The 23,978-nt window shown below is 36.4% G+C and overlaps 1 protein-coding gene across 1 annotated transcript in view; it reads left to right on the top strand.

Annotated features, from left to right (window-relative positions):
* The window catches only part of LOC132839928 (contactin-associated protein-like 2), a 136,358-nt gene that overhangs the window by 98,586 nt on the left and 13,794 nt on the right, over nt 1-23,978 (top strand). Inside the window, exons 16-20 of the mRNA XM_060861142.1 lie at nt 9,462-9,632; nt 10,870-11,088; nt 13,565-13,567; nt 17,086-17,322; nt 23,569-23,802. Coding sequence (XP_060717125.1) covers nt 9,462-9,632; nt 10,870-11,088; nt 13,565-13,567; nt 17,086-17,322; nt 23,569-23,802 — 864 coding nt within the window. The remainder of the gene's footprint in view (nt 1-9,461; nt 9,633-10,869; nt 11,089-13,564; nt 13,568-17,085; nt 17,323-23,568; nt 23,803-23,978) is intronic.

Below are 23,978 nucleotides of genomic sequence, written 5' to 3'. Positions count from 1 at the left end.
CACAAACGTAATCCCTACCCGATAATAGTCTCATATATATTAACAAAAAGACAAAGTGAAAGTTTATAATAGACCAGATTTCATTTTTTTTTTTTATTCGACAACCAATCCCAGTCTTCAAAAGAATGTGCCATACCTTATAACAGGGTCAGCCCTGCCTCCTCTCTAAAATAAAAGTTTTTGTATTTTTCCTTGTTCAGAGTTGCTCTGAGATTGGTACTGAATCACTCTTAAGCTAAGATTCCTTGATAGACATTTTTAAGCTAAATTAGGAGCTCTATCAGATCATTCTTAGAATCTTTATGAATACTGACCCAGTTTTCTCCATAATTTAGTGCTGGCCAATTTCCACCCATCAGGCATCTCTTCTTTATCACATGATTGCTACCAATCAGGTAGCCTTCTCCAAAGCTCATGAGCACATCATATCATGGGCCCATGATTGGATATTGTTGCCATGATTGACAGGGGAGAGTGTACGCCTTTCTTCCTCCTTTGAGAGCATGGCTGAATTTGCACCCTTGGCCTCCTGGATGGCTGTGGCATCAGGATTCCATCTCTAAAGGATAATGTGAATGCTTTTTTACAGTTATTCCAGGTTCTAGCTCTTCTTAGTCCAAAATATTGAAATATTTTTACTGCAGTATGGCCCAAGATGAACACAGAAGTGTAGTGGCTTATACATGTTTGGATGCATACAGATAGCAACAGCGGTAAATACATTGTGTAACATGAGGTTTGTAAAGATGACATTTATTCTCTAAATTGATTAACATGATTTGATATGATGCTGAAGTAATACATTTGCATAATATATAGCAGAGATGGGGGACTCATATGACTGAGTCATATCTCTGGACTCGAGTCAGACTTACTGTACAGTAAGTCGCAAATTTGAGACTTGAGACTTGCTTGATAAATACTGTATTAAAAAAAGACTCGACTCGACTTGCACATGTGTGACTTACTCCCACCTCTGATATATAGTATACAGTCATTGGGTGGATAAGACAATGGTTACTATAATAATTACTGAAATAACATGTAAGCAGTAAAATGCAAGAAGTTTTTTGGATATCTATATCCAATATAAATCCGTATTATTTTGTCTTATCTGTATGCGCTAAAAAAGTACAGTACTGTTACTCAAGAATTTCACACCTCTGCTAATCACCCACATCCAAGTACCAGTCCAAGGAGTACCCAAATACCTAAAAGTCACATTGGGCAAACTGTCAGTGAGAAACTTTACACAAAAAGTGAAAGTATACCTTAGCTGGGTTGCTAACCAACTTTTGAGTTTAGAAACGTGATGTACATCAAATGCTATTGGCTGTTGTGGGAATCAGCTGTTGTGGGAATCAGTTAAACATTATATAAAATCATTCCATGCCGCTGAAGCCATTTTATGGCACTTGTAGCTCATGTCACATACCTCTGAACTTTTAATCAGTTCGCATCTATAGAATATCTCTCAGGGAGAGATTTTCTAATATAAAAATCAAACCTCTGTTTATGCTACAGGTTATTTGAGCATTTGATTGGAACAGTCAGCTTTGGGAAATGGGAGTTTCAAGTTTATTGGTGCTGTCATATCTGCTGGTAGCCTTTTCTTAGTTAGTAGACATAAGCCTATGATATATTACATTATATATTATTTCTGTGTTGCTTGTCTAAAAACCTTAAATGTCCTATACTTATTGTCTTGGTTAATATTTGAACACTTTGTTCAAAAAATGACCTTTTCTAGTGATGTTCTATAGACAGTTGGGAGCATCTGGAGAACTTGTGAATCTTAGAACCTCAGATGATGCGAGTGACCTTTTAGTAGATGTAAAAGGAATGAAGAACATCGACTTATCATTAGCGGAGTTCCTGAGAAGCACAATTCTCCATTTCTGAACAGTCTCTGAACTTTTAAATCCACAAAGGCAACCTCTCAAATGTCTATTTTGTTTTGCTTTTTATGCTTTGCTTTTTTCCCCCTGAGTCTTAAAGGTCAGTGCTTGTTTCTAAAACGGCCAGTGATTGTAAAAAATAGTCAAAAACATCTTTAACAATACTTGGACATATGTAACCAAACTCAGACAGATATCACTAAAGGATTAGGTATAAGGAATGGATTATACATGGATTCACATGGATTCCTGGGTTTGACTGATTCTCCTTACTCACACAACAAACAACAGAAAACAGCATTGGAGTTTAATGATCTGTTTGAAAAAAAGACTTACATGCATGTAGTGGGATTTAACTCTTGTTCCCAAAGGAATTTCCTCTTTGTTGTGTCCATATTTAGCATTGAAGTACTTTGTCATGTCACGCTCCATAGTTATTGACTCTTGAATGAAAACACTTTGAGAATTTGTAGATTTTCCTGTTTTTAACTAGACTACCAGGGACAATATTTTATATATAGAAATAGTTCCAAAAAAAAAAAGAAAGAAAGATTTTCACCAAATGTCATCAAAGTAAATGGTGATATCAAACCTATTTCTGCTCTTTAAGGTGTCCCAGGCGTTTGCTTTCTCACCAGAGGTTAGAATGTCAAAACCCAACAGTATCCTGGCTAATTTTAGCTCAGACTTGCAGTGATAGAATAATACATTTTTTTATACTGATTGAAACACCAGTGTACAGGTAAAAAGGTTAAATATCGAAATTGCACACATCTGTATTCAAAGGCATAACACAACACTTATGTACGCAGGGCACAATTGTGCACAATTTTGTACCTGGACTTGAGCCCATTTTTCTTGTGCAATACCAGCTTGAGCTATTTTTCTGCTGAATAAATTCTGGGAGCTTTAAAGCTGTGACCTAGTGTACACTCAGATAATTTGCATCTGAACAGCTAGCATAGAAAAGCGACTGCAACAGCTGTGTAACCTGGCCCTGACTACGGCCTGAATCATTTTTGGACTCCAGTCACTGATTCTGATTACAGCCCACAGTGCCTGTTGGAACCCTGGCATGTTTTCATGTGTAGTAACACTGTGTTACATACAGAATCCAAACAGAGTGCTTGGTCAAGCAGTTTTTAAATTTCAGATTCACTATTATCTTCACATACGTTTCACTTTTTATTGATTAATGCGAATGGCACGAATCCAGGTAACGTTGTAATGCTGAACTGTTCTTAGAGATTTACACTTGTATTTTTAGCCTCATTTTTCAAGCCGGATATGAACGGATTTAAGCGTAAATTGTTTGAAGAAGCATTTACCCAAATGTTATTCATAGAAATCCAAATAAATTCCATTTTATTTGTGTAGCTTTTTTAACAATCGACATTTTTGCAGCTTTGAAGGAATATATAAATTCCAGATTTAAATTACAAATTTTTCATTTTTAATGTCTTACATTTTTAAATTCTCTTTTATACCTGTGGTCTAAAATATAAACTCATGTGAAAAAACTAGGACATAATAGTACATATGGGCATTTTATCTTTATTTTAACAATATTGGAAGATTCAATTAATATAACTAAACAAATACAAACCAAATAAAGTTCTTTTTTAAATGATCTGCAAAATGTAAGTTTAAAAAAAATCTAATTTCTTGTGAGTTGTGTAAGGCCATCAGAAAGAAGATTGATGATGCTCATAAGTCTAGTAAGAAATATAAAATGATCTCAAAAGAATTTTTAATGTCCGGAAAATCATTTACAAGTGAAGGACATTTAAAACAACTGCCAACATGACCAAGACTCCAAAAACCCTAAAATATCATCATGGGACCCGACAGCAAGCTCTTGCTACAGTTGATGTCAAAGTGCAGGAATCTACAATCAGAAAGAAACAGCACAACTTTAATTATCATGGGAGGTGTGCTAGGAGGAAACCTTTACTGTCTAACAAAAACATGAGGGAAAGACTTCTGGAAGTTTGCTAAAGAACACAGACAAAGGCGAAGACTTCTGGAATAAAGTGCTTTGGATGGATGAGTCTAAAATTGAATAATCTGGACACCATAACAAAGGGCATGTTTGGTGTAAACTTTACTGCAGCAGGGAATTCCCTAGCTTACTTCTATCATCATAGAATCTACTATGAATTCTACATTGTGGAACAGTTATACAAATCCTCAAGGTGCTTGAGGAACATGTGAGACCATATGTCATAATACTGAAGCTGAAGTGGAACTGGACCTTGAAACATTACAATGACCTAAAACATACCAGTAAATCCACAAAGGACTCACTGAAAAGTAAAAAACTGAGAATTCTGAGTCAAAGCCCAGCTCTAAATCGTATTGAGGTCCTGTGGGGTGATTTGAAACACACTGTGCATTCAAGAAACCCCTTAAACATCACACAGCTGAAAGAATTCTGCATTGAGGAGTGGGGGAAAGTTTCATAAACTGGTGGATGGCTACAAGAAACATCACATTAATGTTATTTCAGCAAAATGGGGAAACACTAGCTATTAGGGCATAGTGTGTCCTAACTCTTTCCTCAGTTGAAATACTCATTTTGTTTATTTTATTTAATAAGTGAAAAAATAAATTTGTCGTTGTTTAAAAGCAATTATATCACTTTCATCTACAGGTACAAATTAAAACAAGATCAGAAATTGACATGTTGACGTTTCTTAATAAACAACTTAATATTTAATAGGATGTCCTAATTTTTTCACAATACTGTATGTGGTCTATGTAGTTTTCACACACATTTATACACAACTTCACTAAACGTTTAACTTCACTACGTGAGCTTAAGAGTACTTAGAAATATAAGGGTTTGTGGCTAATGAGATAAACTCAAATTATTTAATGCCACACTGAAACAAAACATACTTGCGTGTCATATTACAAACTTATTTGTGTGTCATAAAAACATAGAGGTGTCAAATCAAGTTTGATTCAGTTTATTTATTTATTTTCTGCATTTGTGCAGTTATTGCAACTTTAGATTGGTTTAAGTCAATCTAAATAAGTCAAGGAATAAAAGTCAAATAATAAAAAAGTCATAATATTAAAGAAAAATGAAAATAAAGGCCACTAGCAAAAAAAAAAAAAAGGTTTTTAGAATATTTTGAATGAATTTCCCCACTATAAATTTGATAAACCTTGGATGGGACACTATGCTGTCACAGGGCACCATATGCCATCTCTCCTTGTCATCTAGAAATTTAGAGTACCCAATTCACCTACTGGTATGTTTTAGAAATTGGGAGGAAACCTACATCGACAGGGGAGAAGATGTGATGCTCAACACCGACAATAACCAGAGGCTAGGATACTAAGGACACTAGAGCTGTGAGGCAGCAGCTGAGTGACAGCATACATTTTATACATTTGGAATAAAAATTGACATATGATTGTGCAGATGTTAAAAAAATAATCGTCACTAATTGCTAGGCTAAAAAAAGTAATTAATCACATAATATATTCTGAAACTTCTGAAAAGCCTGTCTGTCAGTATGTTAAAGGCTGTAATTTAAAAAAATATGTAGCTGTAGCTTTCAGACAGACAGACAGTATGTTGGCATTTGGCATAGTGGAATCATTAGTGTGAAGGAATTTCATTGGCTACCAACTATAAAGTTTTACTTAGAAGATTAGAAGCCTATTTGTTACGAATAATTTAAATAAAAAAGTACAATTTAAAAAAAAATTAAATGTCCAGTCAGATCATGCTTTCTCTTTTTCCAACCCAAGACTGGTAGATTCAACTGGCGTGAGCATACAACTGTAACTTTAACACTTCCATTACTAGCTTGCACAGGCTAGCGATGCTTTATTATTGATTTTAGTGCTTTAATACCAATACAGATTAAAGATATTGTAACGGTCGTTAGACGTCACGTGTCGTAGAGATCGAACCCAGAGTTTCACAGTATTACTGAGAATCAGACCCATACATGGGATTAAAAAACAGACAGTGCTTTATTTATCTAAAACAAAACTAACACAACAACAAAACTTGAACATTAAACAAATGAAACATGGTTAATGAAACAATGACTATCACATAGTGGTCTGGGATATATAACAGCACCCCATCGTACCACACAAAGACAAAACAATGAATGACTAAGACAGGTAGAAAAAAGCTATACATAACAGACAGTACACTAGAATAAATGGCGAACAGGTGACAAGGCGGGAAAGGGAAACAATAGGAACTAGACAACAAAAAGCAGGCTGTAGTGAAACGCCTGCCAGCGCCCCCTCTGGTGGTCTGGCAGGGAACTGTCCCAGTAGCTCCTGGCAGTTATAGATTTATAATGAGTAACAATAGAAATTGTAAACTTTATCTTCGTTTTGGTTGGAATATTTCCATTAATATACCCAAATAAAGCTTATTTCCAAAATCCTGATGTTATGTATACCATGTACCATGTATTTCACCGAGTATTTCCTCAGGTAATGGTTACGTTGTGTTCCTTCTCTCGGAAAACACATTTTCACTTTTCATTTTCTTTTCATTGCCAACATATATGTGTATTCTTGAAAAAAATCCCTAATAAAGATGTAAAAGGTGTGAAAGCTTTCAGTTTCTTAATGACGCCTGCTGGTTCTGTGAAAGAGCAACAAGAAACAGCACTGATTATGTTTTGTCAAGACCTGCTGCACTAACTGGATTAAATTGAGTGTGAGGAAAACAAGACACATACAGAAGAGAAGGGAGATGTTACTGCCTTATAGAAACAGTTTAAAGCCCTCCTTCTCTTTCAAGAAAAATAAATAAATATTTCTAAGGTACATTTTTTTGCTTGTATCAAATGGTATGATGTTGAATAATGCACTTGTACAGTGGTGTGAAAAAGTGTTTGCCCCCTTACTGATTTTGTATTTTTTTGCATGTTTGTGACTAGTGTTTCAGATCATCAAACAAATTTAAATAATAGTCAAAGATAACACAAGTAAACCCAACATGCAGTTTTTAAATGAAGGTTTTTATTATTAAGGGAAAACAAAATCCAAACCCACATGGCCCAGTGAAAAAGTGTTTGCCCCCTAAATCTAATAAATGCTTGGGCCGCCCTTAGCAGCAAGAACTACAATCAAGCGTTTGTGATAATTTGCAACGAGTCTGTTACAGCGCTGTGGAGGAATTTTGCTCCACTCATCTTTGCAGAAGTGTTGTAATTCAGCCACGTTGGAGGGTTTTCAAGCATGAACCACCTTTTTAAGGTCATGCTACAGCATCTCAAAAGGATTCAGGTCAGGACTTTGACTAGGCCATTCCAAAGTCTTCATTTTGTTTTTCTTCAGCCATTCAGACTTGCTGGTGTGTTTTGGATCATTGTCCTGCTGCAGAACCCAAGTTCACTTCAGCTTGAGGTCACGAACAGATGGCTGCACATTGTCCTTTAGGATTTTTTGGTAGACAGCAGAATTCATGGTTCCATTTATCACAGCAAGTCTTCCAGATCCTGGAGCAGCAAAACAGCCCCAGATCATCACACTACCACCACCACATTTTGCTGTTGGTATGATGTACTTTATGATGTTTTATGCCAGATGTAATGGAACACACACCTTCCAAAATGTTCAACTTTTGTCTCGTCAGTCCACAGAGTATTTTCCCAAAAGTCTTGGGGATCATCAAGATGTTTTCTGGCAAAACTGAGACGAGCCTTTATGTTCTTTTCGCTCAGCAGCGATTTTCGTCTTGGAGCTCTGCCATGCAGGCCATTTTTGTCCAGTCTTTTTTTTATAGTGAAGTCATAAACACTGACCTTAACTGAGGCAAGAGAGGCCTGCAGTTCTTTGGATGTTCTTTGGGGGGGACAGATATTTTTTCACACAGGGCCATGTGGGTTTGGGATTTTGTTTTTCCTTAATAATAAAAACCTTTATTTAAAAACTGCATGTTGTGTTTACTTGTGTTATCTTTGACTAATATTTAAATTTGTTTGATGATCTAAAACATTAAGTCTAAAACTTTTTCATACAACTGTTTATATCTGTACTGTATTTTACATTGTCTGTTCATTGTCACTTTGGGAGTGACAAGATTGGACAGGATTAGGAACGAGTACATCAGAGGGACAGCCCATGTTGGACGTTTGGGGGACAAAGTTAGGGAGGCAAGATTAAGATGGTTTGGACATGTTCAGAGGAGGGAGAGTGAGTATATTGGTAGGAGAATGTTGGACATGGAGCTGCCAGGCAGGAGGCAAAGAGGAAGGCCAAAGAGGAGGTATATGGATGTAATGAATGAGGACTTGAAGCTAGTGGGTGCAAGTGTTGAGGATGCAGAAGATAGGGATAGGTGGAGAGAGATGATTCGCTGTGGCGACCCCTGAAGGGAAAAGCCGAAAGAAGAAGAAGAAGTTCAAAGTGTTTATGCTTATAATGAGACCCCGATTGTATAAATCTCAACTATAATGTTTTACTAATAGTAACAGCAATTTGTTTTAGCCTTCTCATTCAACACCCCGACCCACCATCATTATGCCATGTGTAGTCTGTCTTCATGCATTAATTGTTGTTATGTAACCCTGCCTACCCTTGTTATTTATGTCAGTGAAAGTTTACTTTCCCACTTTCAGTCGGTATTGCCAAGACAGTAGCGTTTGTTTTTCTTAGTCAAAGCAATTACTTTGCCTAAGAATATTTGCTTTGTGATAAAGCATTAATCATTTTCATTAAACTCATTTCAGACTTTGTGATATAACAGGATAGGACACAACATTTCTCCATCCTAAAGTGATGCAGCTAATGATTTATAGACTGCTAAACTTTTAATTAATGTGGCTACTCATAAATATATTTTGATATGAAAATCATTGCAAAGTTTTCTTTGATGACATGAACAAGTATTTTTGGACTGTAGTCGAGTTGGTTCAGCTCAGGAGAACCGAATCTTGCTTTAATTAAACTAAATAATTAATCAGAAAATAATAGAATTAAAAGTTTTGGATTTCAATGACCAATAGGTTTCTTAGTGAGTTCAGTAAAAAAAAAGAAACTTTTTATTATTAATTTCTTTATGTAGCTAAATGCATTTTTAATGCTTTTTCAGCTATATAGTGTGTTAATATGATGCAAAAATGCTTTATTTATTTTCTCTATAGCTGTATTATATTTATCATCTGTGTTGGAGTTTTTTTAAATATACAACTTATACATTCTTCAGTTGACAAAGTGGGCCAACATATATACTGTACAGTATTATGTTTTTGTGCTTGTGGGAATATTTACAGCTGCCATTTCTAAGGAAAGTTGAAAATCACAAGATGCAGGTGAAAGAATTGTTGACAATTAAATAAAAAAAAATTATAAATTGTACTTTACCAGTATTTTTGTTAGAGTAAAACACCTGCTAAATTTAATTACCCTTATTTCAAGGATTATAGAATGAACTGTTTTTATTCATATTTGGCTCATGTTTTTCCTGAATGTTATTTAGTACTGAATCTTCTGTGCACATATTCAGGAATTAATCCACAGACAAGGACGCAAGAGAAAAATCCACGACTTGATTTTCCATCTGTAATTTTGCAGGTAGTTACTGGAATGCAGCGTCCTTCACCACACCATCCTCCTACCTGCATTTTTCCACTTTCCAAGGAGAAATAAGTGCTGATATTTCATTCTACTTTAAGACCTCTGCACCTCATGGAGTTTTCTTGGAGAATTTGGGCAACACAGATTTTATCCGCCTGGAGCTAAAATGTGAGTCTGTCACTTACACACACACACACTCACACACACACACACAAAAACACACACACACACACATACGTTACTGTGCCTTGCTGAAGATTTCACTTCTTAGAAACTGGACAGTAAATATAGGAAAAATATCAGGTGAGGTTTTTTGCTATCTTCAGCTTTGGCTGAGCCTGTGCCAATTGCTAGGACCCTAATGTGGCTTCTAGGTTTGACATGCTGTATATTCTGAAATGCATTTACAGCATTTAGCAGACACCCAATTGAGGGCCTTGCTCAGGGGCCCAGTAGTTGCAGCCTGGTGAACCTGGGATTCAAACTCACAACCTTCAAAGTGGTGGACCAGCACTTTAACCACTAGGCTACCACATCCCCTTTTCTGCTTTCTAAAACAGGGCAATTTGAGTTATTGTAGCTATTAGCTTTTATTTCACAAACCTGTTGCTCACTGGAGGGTTTTCACATCATTCTGTGTAATCTAATCTAGAAACTCTTTAAGGAGAAAATCCATTCCAGGAAATCAGCAGTTTATGAAATAATCAAATAATCCTGCTTGTTACAAATAACCATGCAATAGTCGGAGTCACCGCGATCACATTTATTTTCCCCATTCTGGTGAATGATTCAGCCAAGAACATTACCTCGAGAGCTTGACCTGTATTTACATAATTAAAGGCAATGTACTGCTGCTACATGACTGGCTAACTAGATAATTACTACAGGAACGAGCAGGTGGAGTGAGTGTATGAGTGGATACACAAAACTGCTGCAACAGTGAAGTTGGCAGTTGGTATAGTTTGCAAAAAAATTCAAGTATTTTTGTAAGTATAAACAACTCTCAGACATTTCCAGAACTTTCTGTTTGGATGCAAATATATCCTGAGAGATACAGATGTGATTCGCGTTCGCACACACATACACATCCATAAGACATTTACATTTACATATGCGGCATTTGGCAGACTCTGTAAACCAGAGCGACATACAAAAGTGCTTTAAAGTCTATATCAATGATTACATCAATACTGATAGAATATGGCACAGACTGATACCATGAGACAGGAGACAGACATCATTGTCTGCACATCATACATTTGTATTCAGAACTGAGCTGATAAAACTTGAACTAGACTTGGCCTTGTCTTGTTATAGTATGAGACTAAAATTCTATTAGTCAATTAGCTATGTGAATGAAACTAAACAATTGTCAGTAAGTTTGTGTTTTCTTTCTTCACTTCAGCACCAACTGTGGTTTCCTTCTCTTTCGATGTGGGGAATGGGCCAGTGGATCTGAAGGTCCACTCACCAATGCCACTAAATGATGACCAGTGGCATCACATTAGCGCAGAGAGGAATGTTAAAGAGGCTGTGCTGCAACTAGATCTGCAATACAGGGAGGTTCGTGATGCACCTGCACAAGGACATACACGCCTAGAGCTCTACAGTCAGCTGTATGTGGGTAAGACACACACACACACACACACACACACACACACACACACACACATTCATTAATTTATTCTTTCAGAAACTGGACCTCCTCTATACCTGGCCTTTATATATAAAGCTAATTTCTGGGCTCTGAATTCAGATTATGTAAATTTCCTTTGTCTGGTTCACACCTCTAGTTCGTACCTATTTAAAAAATATAACCCAACATTTGAAGTTTAAGCATATGAGATTGTTATATTCTGTATTTTTTGCTAATTTTCACGTTTTTGAAGTTACCTGCACCTCCACAATTAATATTTGATGAAGCCTGTTTTGGAAAGAATACAGTTAAACAACAACACAGTCTTTTTTTGTAGCGTCTGCAAGATCCTAACTTGGAGACACTTTTAGACAGATCTTAAATCACTCCTTCCTTCTGAATTTTTGAATCATCTTAAAATTCTTAATTCAGACCATTTTTTTCATAGATTGACGATAATTAACGGGGTTGAACGTTTTATGATGTTTAAATACAAAGGCTAACCTTTCTGCTAAGCACTGGATTCACTCCTTATTGGAAATACTATATCTGGAACTGTCTTCTGCAAGGACTAACCACGCAAAGCCTGGCTATGTGGCAGAACTGGATTTCCATAGCCTCGAAGATTGTGGTTATTTAGTCTAAAGTTGTTATTCGGTTGTTAATATTACAACTGATTCAATTTGTATATTTTTGTGTATATTTCTTTGAGCTTATTCTGTTGTACTTTTGTATTTACATGAGTCCTGGGGTGCAGTGGGATAGGGGTGGTTGAGGGAGGGTATTAGTTTAAAAAGGTTTTCTCTCTTTCTGTTGTGTTGTATTTTTGCATGTTATATCAAAATAAAAACTAAAATAAAATAAAATAATAATAAAATAAAATAAAAAATAATAAATACAAAGGCTATTTTGTAGACTATTTTGAGGACTGACTGGGCTCAGAATCACTGTAGATAGCTTAACTCGTTACTTTAGATCATTACTTTAGACCAATCAAAAATATCTGGTGAAGTTTGTGTTTCTAAGCAGTGAAAATAGGTTGGAATGAATAGCCCCTTGAAGTATGTTGGTAATTAACAATTACAGTTATCTCATTTATACACCTGTGCAGTTGAGGGACTGAGGGCTTTGTTCAGGGGTCCAGCAGTAGCAGCTTGGTGGTGCTGGGATTTGAACTCACAACTTTCCAAGCAGTGGTCTAACACTGTAACCACTGAGCTACCCCACCACCTCACACCACCTCACACCACCCCTTTGATTGACAGGAGCTTTGTAAACACAGCCAAGAGATCCAGCACAGAACTGTGAGGGGTTTTTTTGTATCGAAATTAGATTATATTCAACCATCTTCCATCAGGTTCCTCGAGATACTGAGTTATTTTAACAGAAATGTTTTTAACAGAAAATGTTTATATAATATTAGAAGCTATCAATAGTGCTCTCGGTAGGTAGATATCAAGTAATGGCACCAAACAAAACCTTGTTGAATTTCCTTAATTCAAACATGTACATCTGCTCCACAGGATTGAAATGGCTAAAATTAATACAATTAGTTTTTGTGCATCCAATATTATTCCTGAGTGTATTTTCAAAGCCGTGAATAAAAACAAACAGCAATCTCACACCTGCACTGGGAATCGAACCCATGCTGGTGTTTTGCAACAGTGCATACAAATTTAATACTGTAGTTGTATTTATACACTCATTCCCATCAGTGTCAAAATCCTCATTCTCTCAAAACCCTCAGAGATTTCTCAGTGTAACTAGTTTTCATTAATTCTACCTGAATTGATCACACTCACTCTACATCATATTATATATACGTATACTATATTTTTAAGTAAGCTATAAACAATAATTTTCTTAAATCTGACTGACCACATCTTTACGTCAGTGCCGGGAGAGCAAGCTAATGGGTGAGAGTAACTCTTTCATTCTGATTGGAAAATGGAGCAGGAGTCAGCGAGCACACAAAAAACTAAAGTAGTTTCAAAAAGGGTTCAAAAAGTGCTGTTAAAACTGTGAAACTTTGAGTAAGCTGAGTCTCTTACAAAGTAATTATCCTTGAAAAAGAACAACTACCTTCTTTTGCTTGTTTTGTTCTCAGCACATTCTCTTAAACAAATGACTCTAAAGCACATTAGGAAAGTTTGCAGAGTAATTGCTCTCCCATGTCAAGCACTAGCACAGCAAATTACTTTCAAATCCCGAGGAAAAATGATGCAGTGTTCGGAACAGAACGTCTACATTCGATCAGAATTGAATATATAAAAAATAACTACTTGGCTCCTGGGTCACATACGGAAGCGGGTAATGTTAATCGGTCCATCTGCGTATCACAGTCTCGTTGTGGACCAGTCAGAGCTCCTGAAAATGTTGTTTCAGTTTCCAGATTAGAAGAATTTATTACCTGTATATAAAAGTCCTCATAAAACGTATTGGTTCAGAAAGAATTTTAACTCAGGAGGTCTAAACTCTGTTAGTTGTTCCAGTTGCTAAAAGCTACAGAACCTCCATCCTCATTGGGTGGCAGTTTTTTACTCCACTGATTATTTCTTTCTCACCAATAAAGAATTCCAGTTGCTAAAGTCATTTGTTAATATATCAGCTAATTTTATATTCTCTACAGGTTCATTCTGTATTCGTGTTTACTCTCTTGACTTCATGTAAGATGTATAGTTATAGTTTAATCACAATTCACTGAATTTGCATTGATTTCTTTGCAGAGAACCTACAGATTTAGCATCAGCTTGATCACGGACTGTCATTATATTCAACTCGTTTTATTTCCATCATCAGAATTCGATTCTCTCATTATCATTATAGTTTGTTTTATTAATTGATTTATCAATTCATTTTATTAATTGATGTTAATATTAATTGATTTCTTGTATGAATCTAACAGAATGCTGCTAAAATCCCTGTAAATGAAACCAGCATCTTGGGTTTGTAAGGAATATACGTAACCCTGTTAACATGTGGTCCACGTACATGCAGGGTGGGGTGCGTGAGCCCTTGTTCCTTTTGTCCTTGATGTCCACAATGCCTTTTTCTAAATATTTTCTCACTTATCAAAATAAAAAAATTGAACTAATAAATATAGCCGCAGGGTCCAAGCACCCTTGACAAACCAGTGGTCAGAGCTTACCAGGCCAAATTGAACAAGACAGAGACAATACATAAACAAACTGTCATGATAAGTTGAAATCTGATCGGCTGATAGTGGTCATGTTTGTTCGATAACACAGGCATCACTAGAAATATATATATAGCATGATGCAGGAGAAGAAAAATATTTGGCCAGACTTATTTTGGCCAATGTTGTGGGATACACCAAAATTTCCTAGACTTGTTTATGAAAGTAGCTTCCAGATAACGTGCAAATTAGCTCAAATTTAAAGTCAGTGGACCTAAATGAGGCTTGATGTATGGGTGAAGCCAAGAAAATGTTTAATGCATGACAGTTCACAAGTTATTGGACAAATATTAATACACTGTATTTGCAGAGTAGAAGGAGAACATAGGAGAACATTACGTATATTCACCTTTGGGTGCACAGTTTGGGTTACAACCTACAAGAACTTGGTGAGTCCAAGTCATGATACTTACCAAAGTATTTTAGGTATACATAGTGATGTTAATAATTATACGTTCTCAGCAGTAAGTCAGAATAAAGATTAATAATAATGTACTGGATTTTATCCAAGTATAACCGAGCTCATAAAACCTATATAACACATTTAAGTTGATAATCAGTATTATTAGCGTTTAGTTGTTTTGCCACTAGCACTAATGCACCCTGTAATGTTCTTGATATTAAGGCAGCAGCATCAAATCGAGAACAAGAATATATGTTTAATTCAATGAATACACTTTAAATCTTGAAAAGGGCTACAATACTCAACAGGATTTTCCTTAAGAGAATATTTTCAAGCTATAATTTGCCTGGCTCAGTTTAGGTGAGATCCTGCAGCGCTAAAGATTTTTATATGCATCCAGTTTTCTCGTTTATTAAAGGTGGGATATATTTCACTGTTTGGCTGTTTACTTCAGGCAAATTACTTTAGGCTGATCATTTCTTTCCACATAAATCCAAGTAATTATTGTTGTTTTGCTGCATGATAGAAAACTGTTAATAGTCTTTATGTTAATTTTTATTCCCATTGTATTTGGCTTGCACCAAATTGCTTTATGATTTGGCTTAAATAAACCAGACTGGGAAAATCTTTTTCCAGAGCTTACAGATTTTCTAACATGGCTTTTCTTCTCAGAATTGCCTTCGTTCTGGTCACTTTCCCATAGAAAGCCGATGATACTGTTGATGTCTGCACAGGCTCTCCTATTTCAGCCCATGAGCTTTGTAACCCCTTTAGTGTTCTAGCTGGACTCTTGGACACTTATCTGACAATTGCCTTTTTTGTCGGCCTTGGTAGTGTCTGGGTTGTGTGATTTTTTTTTTTTCACTTTGTTATAAATAGATTTCAAAGTGCTTCTACAAAGGTTTGAAGCTTTGCACATGTTTTAGTAACATTCTCCATCTTTTTTCCTCCTAACAACAATTCCTTGAGAGCAGAACTGGTCTGATCTGCCATGTTTGCTGTGAGACGATACAGAAAGTCAGAAATTGTTACTGTGCAATCATACAGTTGGGTGCAGGCAGATTTCAAACGAAGCCATGTGCACCCTGTTTAACATATTTAGGGTGAGTTCCTGGAAATTATACACTAGTCATGATATAGACTGATTCAAGAAAGTGGGGTGAATCAATTATTCTTATTATTATTCTTATTATTATTATTATTATTATTATTATTATTATTATTATTATTATAATCTCAATTTAAATTAGACATCTAAATACTTTAATCAATTATTATTTCTGAACAGAGTCACAAAAGGAGCCAGAAAAATCCCTTTCTGATATGCTTAAATTGCAACAAGAGAAATTTCACGTCATGGCTGTCAATCTTATGAAGCAGATTTAATTACCATCTCATATTGAAGAGAAACTTGGTGTCAACATCAGTCTTAGTAATGGGACTCAAGCATCTGTCTATGTAATTACTAATAACATAAACTAACCTGGAGCACTGTGTGTGTGTGTGTGTGTGTGTGTGTGTGTGTGTGTGTGTGATAGCCCTTTATAATAATGCTGTAATGCTTTTTTGGCTCTCAATAACTTTATTAAGGAGGCATGCCTATGAAGTCTCACACTACACAAGCACACATCCATACACAGCACATTAAAATCACTGCCAAGTACACTGCTAATTGATTCCAGTAGTCCAGTAGATGGTGAACACTTAATATGTAGTCCAGGCTTGTTTTCCTTTGGGCTGCAATGTGTGTTAAAAAAAAATAGAGAGGGAGAGAGAGAGAGAGAGAGAGAGAGAGAGAGAGAGAGAGAGAGAGAAAGAGAGAGGGAGAGAGAGAGACTGCCAAAGGAGCCACAATGCTTTGGCTGATAAAAGTAAGAGAATTTAACAACCGTAACCGATTCGTTTCTTATTCGTTGTCTGACTTTCCTCACAGATTTGTCATTGTTTTAATTATTTGGTTCAAAATTACTGTGTCTTGTGCAGTCTTGTCCGGTCTGTGTCTTGTCCGGTCTTGTCCGGTCAACGGTGTTTGTATTTTCTAGGATAATGGGCAGTTTTCTGTAATGTATAAGTGCTTGTACATCACTGTGAGCCAGACATCTGAGACTAATTCATTTCTCCCCAATCGGAGCATGAATACTGTTTGAATCTCATTTCCCTGGAATCTATAATATTAAATTATTTGCTCATTACGTTTAGGTTGTTTTAGCTCCTGTACACTCACGTACTCCTGTACGTCTCATTTCAAGCACTTGCTGTTTAATTCTCATCCTTACACTTGTAGCATAATTAAACTGGACACTTATCCTAAGCTCTTCTATGTGAATATTTCTATACAGTGTCCTGATGAAACATAACTTCAGCTGCTTTTGTGTTAAATGTCAAGGTGCGGCAGGAGGGCAGAGAGGCTTCCTCGGATGTATCCGCTCCTTAAAGATGAACGGCGTCACCCTTGACTTGGAGGACAGAGCGAAAGTGACTCCTGGAGTCAAACCTGGATGTTCAGGTCACTGCACCAGTTTTGGGATGTACTGTCGCAATGGAGGAAAGTGTGTGGAGAAATACAATGGCTACTCATGTGACTGCAGCGGAACAGCTTACGAAGGACCTTTCTGTACCAAAGGTCAGCTTTTAACTTTTCTTTAGTTCAGAAATGTCCATTTAATATCACAAGAGAAGTCTTTTAATTTGTACTTATTTCAGTCACTTCTAACATATTAAAGGTGGGGTCTCCGTTGTTTGAGAAAATGCTTCAGAAATTGAGTCAGGACGACAAACAAAACAAAAATCAAAACAAACATGTAGCCAATGAGCAGAAAGGGGCGTGTCTTGTCAACATGCGGCTGAGAGAGTGTTCAGTGCGCATGTGTGACTAGCAGAAAGCTGTTTTAACATTAACATGGAGGATAAAAATAATCGTATTGTAATAAAAATAATCGTATTGTTCTTCCCTTCAGCTATGATAAAGACACATTTCTTTCCATTAGTTGCCTGGGTTACACATGTATGTGTGGGTGGAGCTATCAATACAGGGGTGGGACCCATTTGGGTTAGGGGCGTGTTTGTTTTGGTGATTTCAAATGTCAACATTGGCTTTCAAACAACGGCGACCCCACCTTTAATGTCTAAAGTCTCATTACACTATATGTAGCATTAATTGTGCTACAATAATACATGCTTGTACATGTCTGTATTTTTGAGAGTTTTAACTTGGTTAGTAAAAAATAGACATATTTTTGGGACACTGAGAAATGGCCTTAAAAGACATACTAATTATATTTCTACAAGATATTTTAGTAATAAATTATGTAGACCAGAGTCCTTTGTTACAACCTGCTATGAAAACCATCATGTTCATTCGTTCACGTAAAACAACACAATAATCTGTGACAAATGCAGACATTAGGATACAAATGCATGAGTTTGTTCAAAAAGTCACAAAATTAAGTGTAGTTTAAAAAAATCGGCACACAAGCACTTTCCCCATTTTGCACTAAGGTGCAGTGGCAGGTGGCAGATGGTCTGCACACAATGAGCGCAAACTGTGGAGTCTTGCTTTGTTAGCTTCACAGGCATCTTTTCCAAATATAAATCACACAGAGGAGAAAAATATTGTGGAAAGCCAGTAACTGTCGGCAGTTCAAACTCTGCCAAAACCTTTCTTTTTTTTCTGAGAGCTAATGCAGGTAAATAATTATGTCATTAACAAATAAGGAGAGCAACAGAAATCGTGCAAATTATTCTTTTCCATCTGCTCAATTTAGATAATAGGCGTTAATAAGTCGTTTTGATGGAAATAGTAGACTGTATTATAATGAAAACAATGAAAGACTAAATGTAAATAAGCAAAATCCATATATAATTATACATTTTAAATAATGAACCAACTTACATAAGGTATCACCGTTTGAACAACCATTGGAAGAAACTCTTTATGACATCATAATATGTAGAACTATTATGTGTTTCAACTGTAACATCAGATCCTACGCTTGAGTCTAATAATAAAGTTACGTAATATCTTTACGTTTATAGTAGCTTTGGCATTAGCATTAGCAATTTTGCCATTCAAATAATAGGTAATAATGGTTATGCCTAAAAAAATGGACCGAAATCAACGAAAGGCTAAATGTAACTGAATGATGGAATTTTTGTACTGGACTGTGTCGGTTTATTTAGCTGAATAGTTTTATGTGATGATGCAATATATGTGATTTACATTTAATTTTATAATGAAAGTAAATTGCCGAGGAACAACTGATTCCAACCGAGCATCCCAGTGTTGTTTTTTTAATTTACTTATCATTGACTACAGTAACATACCAATTCAATATCACAGAAATCACAACTTGTTACCATGAAACCCGAAAGACAAAGTCGTCAGTCCTGAAAACTTTCTCAGCACAGAAAAAGTAAAAGCACCGACACTTGACAGGGATTTGTAGAGGTTGCAGATGTACAGTAGCGGCTTTTGTTGTAGAAACTATAAAGAGACCAACAAAACAAAAAATACGAAACAAAGCAGCAAAACAGACAGATTATGAGCAAGGCTTTGGAAGACATGACATCATCTTAAGCATGACAATGAGGTGCACAGAAACTAGGACTTGTCTGGGTGATGATTAGGAGTAGCACAGAACAGTGTGAGAGCTTGTGAGACGGTGTCTTTTAACATTAAGCTCAAATGTGCCCCTGGACACGGACACCTTAGAGGCTTACCTTCTCATTTTGTCCCCATTATCAAGTACAATAATTAAATTGCATTTGTTAATATTTTAGGTCTATGAATCAAATATGGTTTCTGCCCCATTTCCTTTAGCTCTATAAATCTTGAACACTGAAACAACTTGCAGTATTTACTTTTCTACAGACCACCATTGTACTATACAAAGTATGTACATCTCTGTGCTGAAACACTGCTAAAAATGGTGTTACTTTACCATTACATCAATGGTGTGATGTGGGCAATGGTGTAAACAGGAATATCTTTCTGTCTGATAAGAGCAAAATACAATAATAATAACATTGTTGGCTTTCAGATGCTCCCTGTTCTGGTTCACCGTATTGCGACATAGAAGTCATCCAATATGTATTTTTTATTTGGCCCAGGTTTTATGTCAGATGCCTTTCTTGACACCAGATGCCTTTCTTTTATCCAGGTGTGCGCTAGTAGTTAACCACTTGGTAGCTTGGTTGGTTCCCTGCCTGGAAATCAAACCTGGCAATTGTGAGCATGAGATCCTGCTGCTGGACCACCAGGAAAAATGAAACAAAACAAAACAAAAATTAATATGCTAAAAAGGTGCAGGTTCCTCAAGAATTACAACTTTAGTAACTACCACATTATTTTTTTTATTTATTCTTTTGAAAGAGTGGTCCTGGTGTATTTCTCTTTGGGTTCCTCCGATTGGCCCCTTGCAGCTTCTAACAGTGCTGCAGTTTTGTATTTGTATCTTCCACTCAGTTCTTTAGGCTCCATATTGAATGCTAACAAAGGATTCATCCCCCAAAGCACAACACAAGACTAAAATCTTACTCTGGACGTGACATGTGCAAAGTTACTGTGTAGGTTATTTCTTCAGATTTTCAGAGTCCCCTGGGCCTGAGCCTGGGAAACCCGTTCAGAACCGCGTTCAGAAAGAAAACTTTGTGTTTATTTTTAGAGTTTTTTTGTAGATTGTGTTAAGCATCTGCCATACGCGTCCCTGTTAGTCATGTGATCTGAATTGCAGCCAGCATTGTTGAGAGCTGCTCTTATAGAAAATTAATCAAAACCAACAAGATTTGGGTTTTTGAGAATTCAGCTGTGCTTTGCTGTGTTATAAATAAATTTATTTGTTTACTTACTATCAGCCTGGCATACACACAACCACAAAAACCTGATTGTGTGTCCTGTACTCTTTCATTTATAAATTCCCTTCTTTTGAAGGCTCTGTGTCAGCTTAGTGCTATAGTCCTGCCAGCATCACTCATCAACAGCCTGGAATTGCAATGAGCGCACAGTTCGATTTTAGCCACGGTTCCATCTGTTCTCCATCAGGATTAGAGTCAATAATGAATTCTTTAAGCCTTTACTGCCTCTTTGTTAGTCTGAATGTTAGAGGTACTAAGCTACTGGGGACCAGTACCATATTTCACTCCCAATCCAACGGCATTTAGTTTAGCAGTTTTGAATCTATTTGTTCATTGGGAAAATTTTCCTCACATGCATCTTTTCCTTTCATTCAAATAAATGTTTTTTTTTGTTTTTGTTTTTTTTACTTTTCATTCTTACACTTGTAGAAACAGAGAATAGTGCACATGGAATAGTGCCTTTTCCATCAGCCACTGTCACAGTCCTTAACATTATTTGAGTCCTTCTGTAGGTCTGTTACCTACAGAAACTAATATGGTGCTTGGGATTGGGACTGCGGAGGCACAGTGGCTTAGTAGTTTCCACCTCCAGCATTGGAGGTTTGATTCCTGCCTCTTACCTGTGTGTTCTCCTTGTGCTTTAGGTGTTTCCTCCCCCAGACCAATTATCTTATAGTGTATAAAGGGTGTTGTAGGAAGATTAGCAACTAGTGTGTGATTGTGCCCTTTAATGGCTTGGTACCCCATCCATGGTGTCCTTTGTTCACTGTGATAGGCTCCACGTTCCCCAGGACAGAAAATGGATGTACTGGTTGGATTGGGACTATCAGAACTGTTTTCAGAACACTCTGGCTATTTTATTTGTCTCTCACACGTGGAAAATGAATTGAAACAATCTCAGTATCTTCAGAGTTTCCCACAACTATTATCAGGATGAAGTTCTAAATGAAGACGAATGAATGAATGGATGGATGAATAAATGAATGAATGAAGTGTACTGCATAAAGAGAAAGATTTTCATCGTCACCAATGTGGCTCTTACTACTTACTGTACCTAATAAATTTCATTCACGCCTGGTCTTAATTCACCTACTTAGGTCCCTTAATGGATGATAAATTGTTACAACACTCTCATAATTCATTTCACAGCCCTAAGTCAAGTGAATATTCAATCATATAAGTATCAGTAATTGTTCATTTCCTTCCTGATCACCTGTGTTCCTGTTTAAGAGGCTCTGCTATGAGGCCTGATTCTCTCACCCCTTCCGCCAATAAATGATAATTACATAATTATCTTTCTCTCTTGTCCTTTTAGCACATAATAGACAGAGTTACACCAAGTCACAAATGTTTATCTGGATGTCTCCCTTGTGCAAATTTACCTTATTACTTCTCGTAATTTCCCATGGTCCTCTCTGTTCCAGCTTACCTGAATCAGTTCCTTTCTTGCTTTTATTTCTCCTCCATGACATCCATGCATTTGTTCATTAATCTTTTTAATCAATCTATAGAGGGCTGTGTTTACTTCTTCCCAAGAGGCACATATGAATAATGTGATTCTGTTGGTTTTCAGATAGTTAGGCCACAACAGGGCTCGCACATTAGAAATCATTATCTTTTGGCAGACGTTAAGCATTATACACTGCAGTTAAACACTGCTGAATTCTGAAATCTGATTGGTCAGAAGGGTCATTTTCTGTAAATGCAGTTCTAGCAATATTTATGTTAATCGTTTTTAATACTGAATAATGTGCAGTATTTCCCACTATGCTACTCTATACAGTAACTGCGCACACTGTTTACGTATTTTTTTCTGCACTATATCCGGGTAAAATTGAGTATAGGCTCATAAATTGTAAGAGAATTTCTATTATATTATATTATGCTAGAGTCTGAATATTAACAGCTAATTCACAGGGAGTTCCATGTAAATGGGGTTTAGAAAGTGTGCCGTCGTTGATACGGTGTGGCTTTGTTGAGATGTTTATTCAACATTGTTTGTTTCTAGTGTCAAGGTTTTGAAACAGTCAAAGGTAAAGCTTGAACGTTCAAAGCTCTATGTTTACTGAAAGAAGAAAGTGTTCAGGACGGAGAGCTTTGCGGTTTCTCAGTAACGTGACAAACTGCAAATTTTGGCTCTCCTTAAAAAGGAGAAACACAAGAGGCTGGAAAACATAGCACTTTGTAGTTGTTATACCTTGATTACTACAATAATTTGGTTTGCAGAAAATCCACAGCTGTTTAAGGTAAATATATTTGGGTAGAATTATCATCATTTTCTAGGAAAGAAAAAAAATTGCATCGTGTTGCCATAACTGTTGTTGCATTGATGTGCTGTTATATGAAAATAATTAATAATTCATTTGAATTCATATCCTTGTTAGGAAACTAGAGCTTTTATTTTATTCAATTTGAAAAGCCACCTGAGCATATTAGATAGTTCTGGCTGGATTATGGTTATTTCTTAATAGATTTCAGTCTGTCCCAGACTGGCTTGAACTTATAAGCTTATCAGTTCAATTCCAAATCTAAAAACCAGTCTAAAACATGCACTGCAATGAGCACATGAAGATACACCGGGAAAATTATTAGCTTTCTACGAAACTGTTTTCACCTCAGTCCAGAAACCTGTGTTTTCCAAACCATGATAACAGCATGATGAGTTTATGGAGTTAATTGTCTTTAGAGGAAGACAGGTGTGAAAGAAGAGAAGCTGGAATGCTGAAATGCAGTTACTGCCCCCTGGTGGAAAATAGAGAAAGTGTGTGAGAATATGAAACGCAGTTCTGCAATTCAATATATTTGGTTTTAATTGTCTACATCTAAGACAGATGATGGTTGATGTTTTTTAGAACTTACTGTCATTAATTTAGTGCAATAATTGGTCTATGAAATTATATTCTGTACACTGGAATCTGACTTCCAGCAACATCTCAGCCAAGGCATATCTACTTTGACAAAAAGGATCAAAAATTTGAGCAATAAGTTAAAGAATATATGTGTGTTTGTTATGCAGATGTGGGCGCTTTCTTTGAGGCAGGAACTCTGGTCCACTATAACCTGATGCCTGAGCTGACAGCTGCTCCATCCAGCATAGACGGGAAAGACCTGAGCCGATCACAGCTGATGGACAAGAACCTGAACCAAGAAGTTGTAACCTTCAGTTTCAGCACATCCAACACTCCCAGCATCCTCCTGTATATCAGCTCATGGAGCCGTGATTACATGGCACTGGTGTTGAGGCACAACGGTACGGCATTACTGAATGACAATATCTAAAGGCGGATATTCAGAAAGGCCGACACTTAAAGTCTACAATACATTAAGTTTAATAAATACGTTATACTAATGACTTCAATCTGAGTGTCTCAGCAAAATGTATTTATTTAAGGCAAGGCAAGTTTATTTGTATAGCACATTTCATAC

Source organism: Tachysurus vachellii, chromosome 25 (assembly GCF_030014155.1).
Source record: "Tachysurus vachellii isolate PV-2020 chromosome 25, HZAU_Pvac_v1, whole genome shotgun sequence".
Lineage (NCBI taxonomy): Eukaryota > Metazoa > Chordata > Actinopteri > Siluriformes > Bagridae > Tachysurus > Tachysurus vachellii.
Note: the sequence above shows the minus strand (reverse complement) of the source record. Positions and strands in the feature narration are given on the sequence as shown.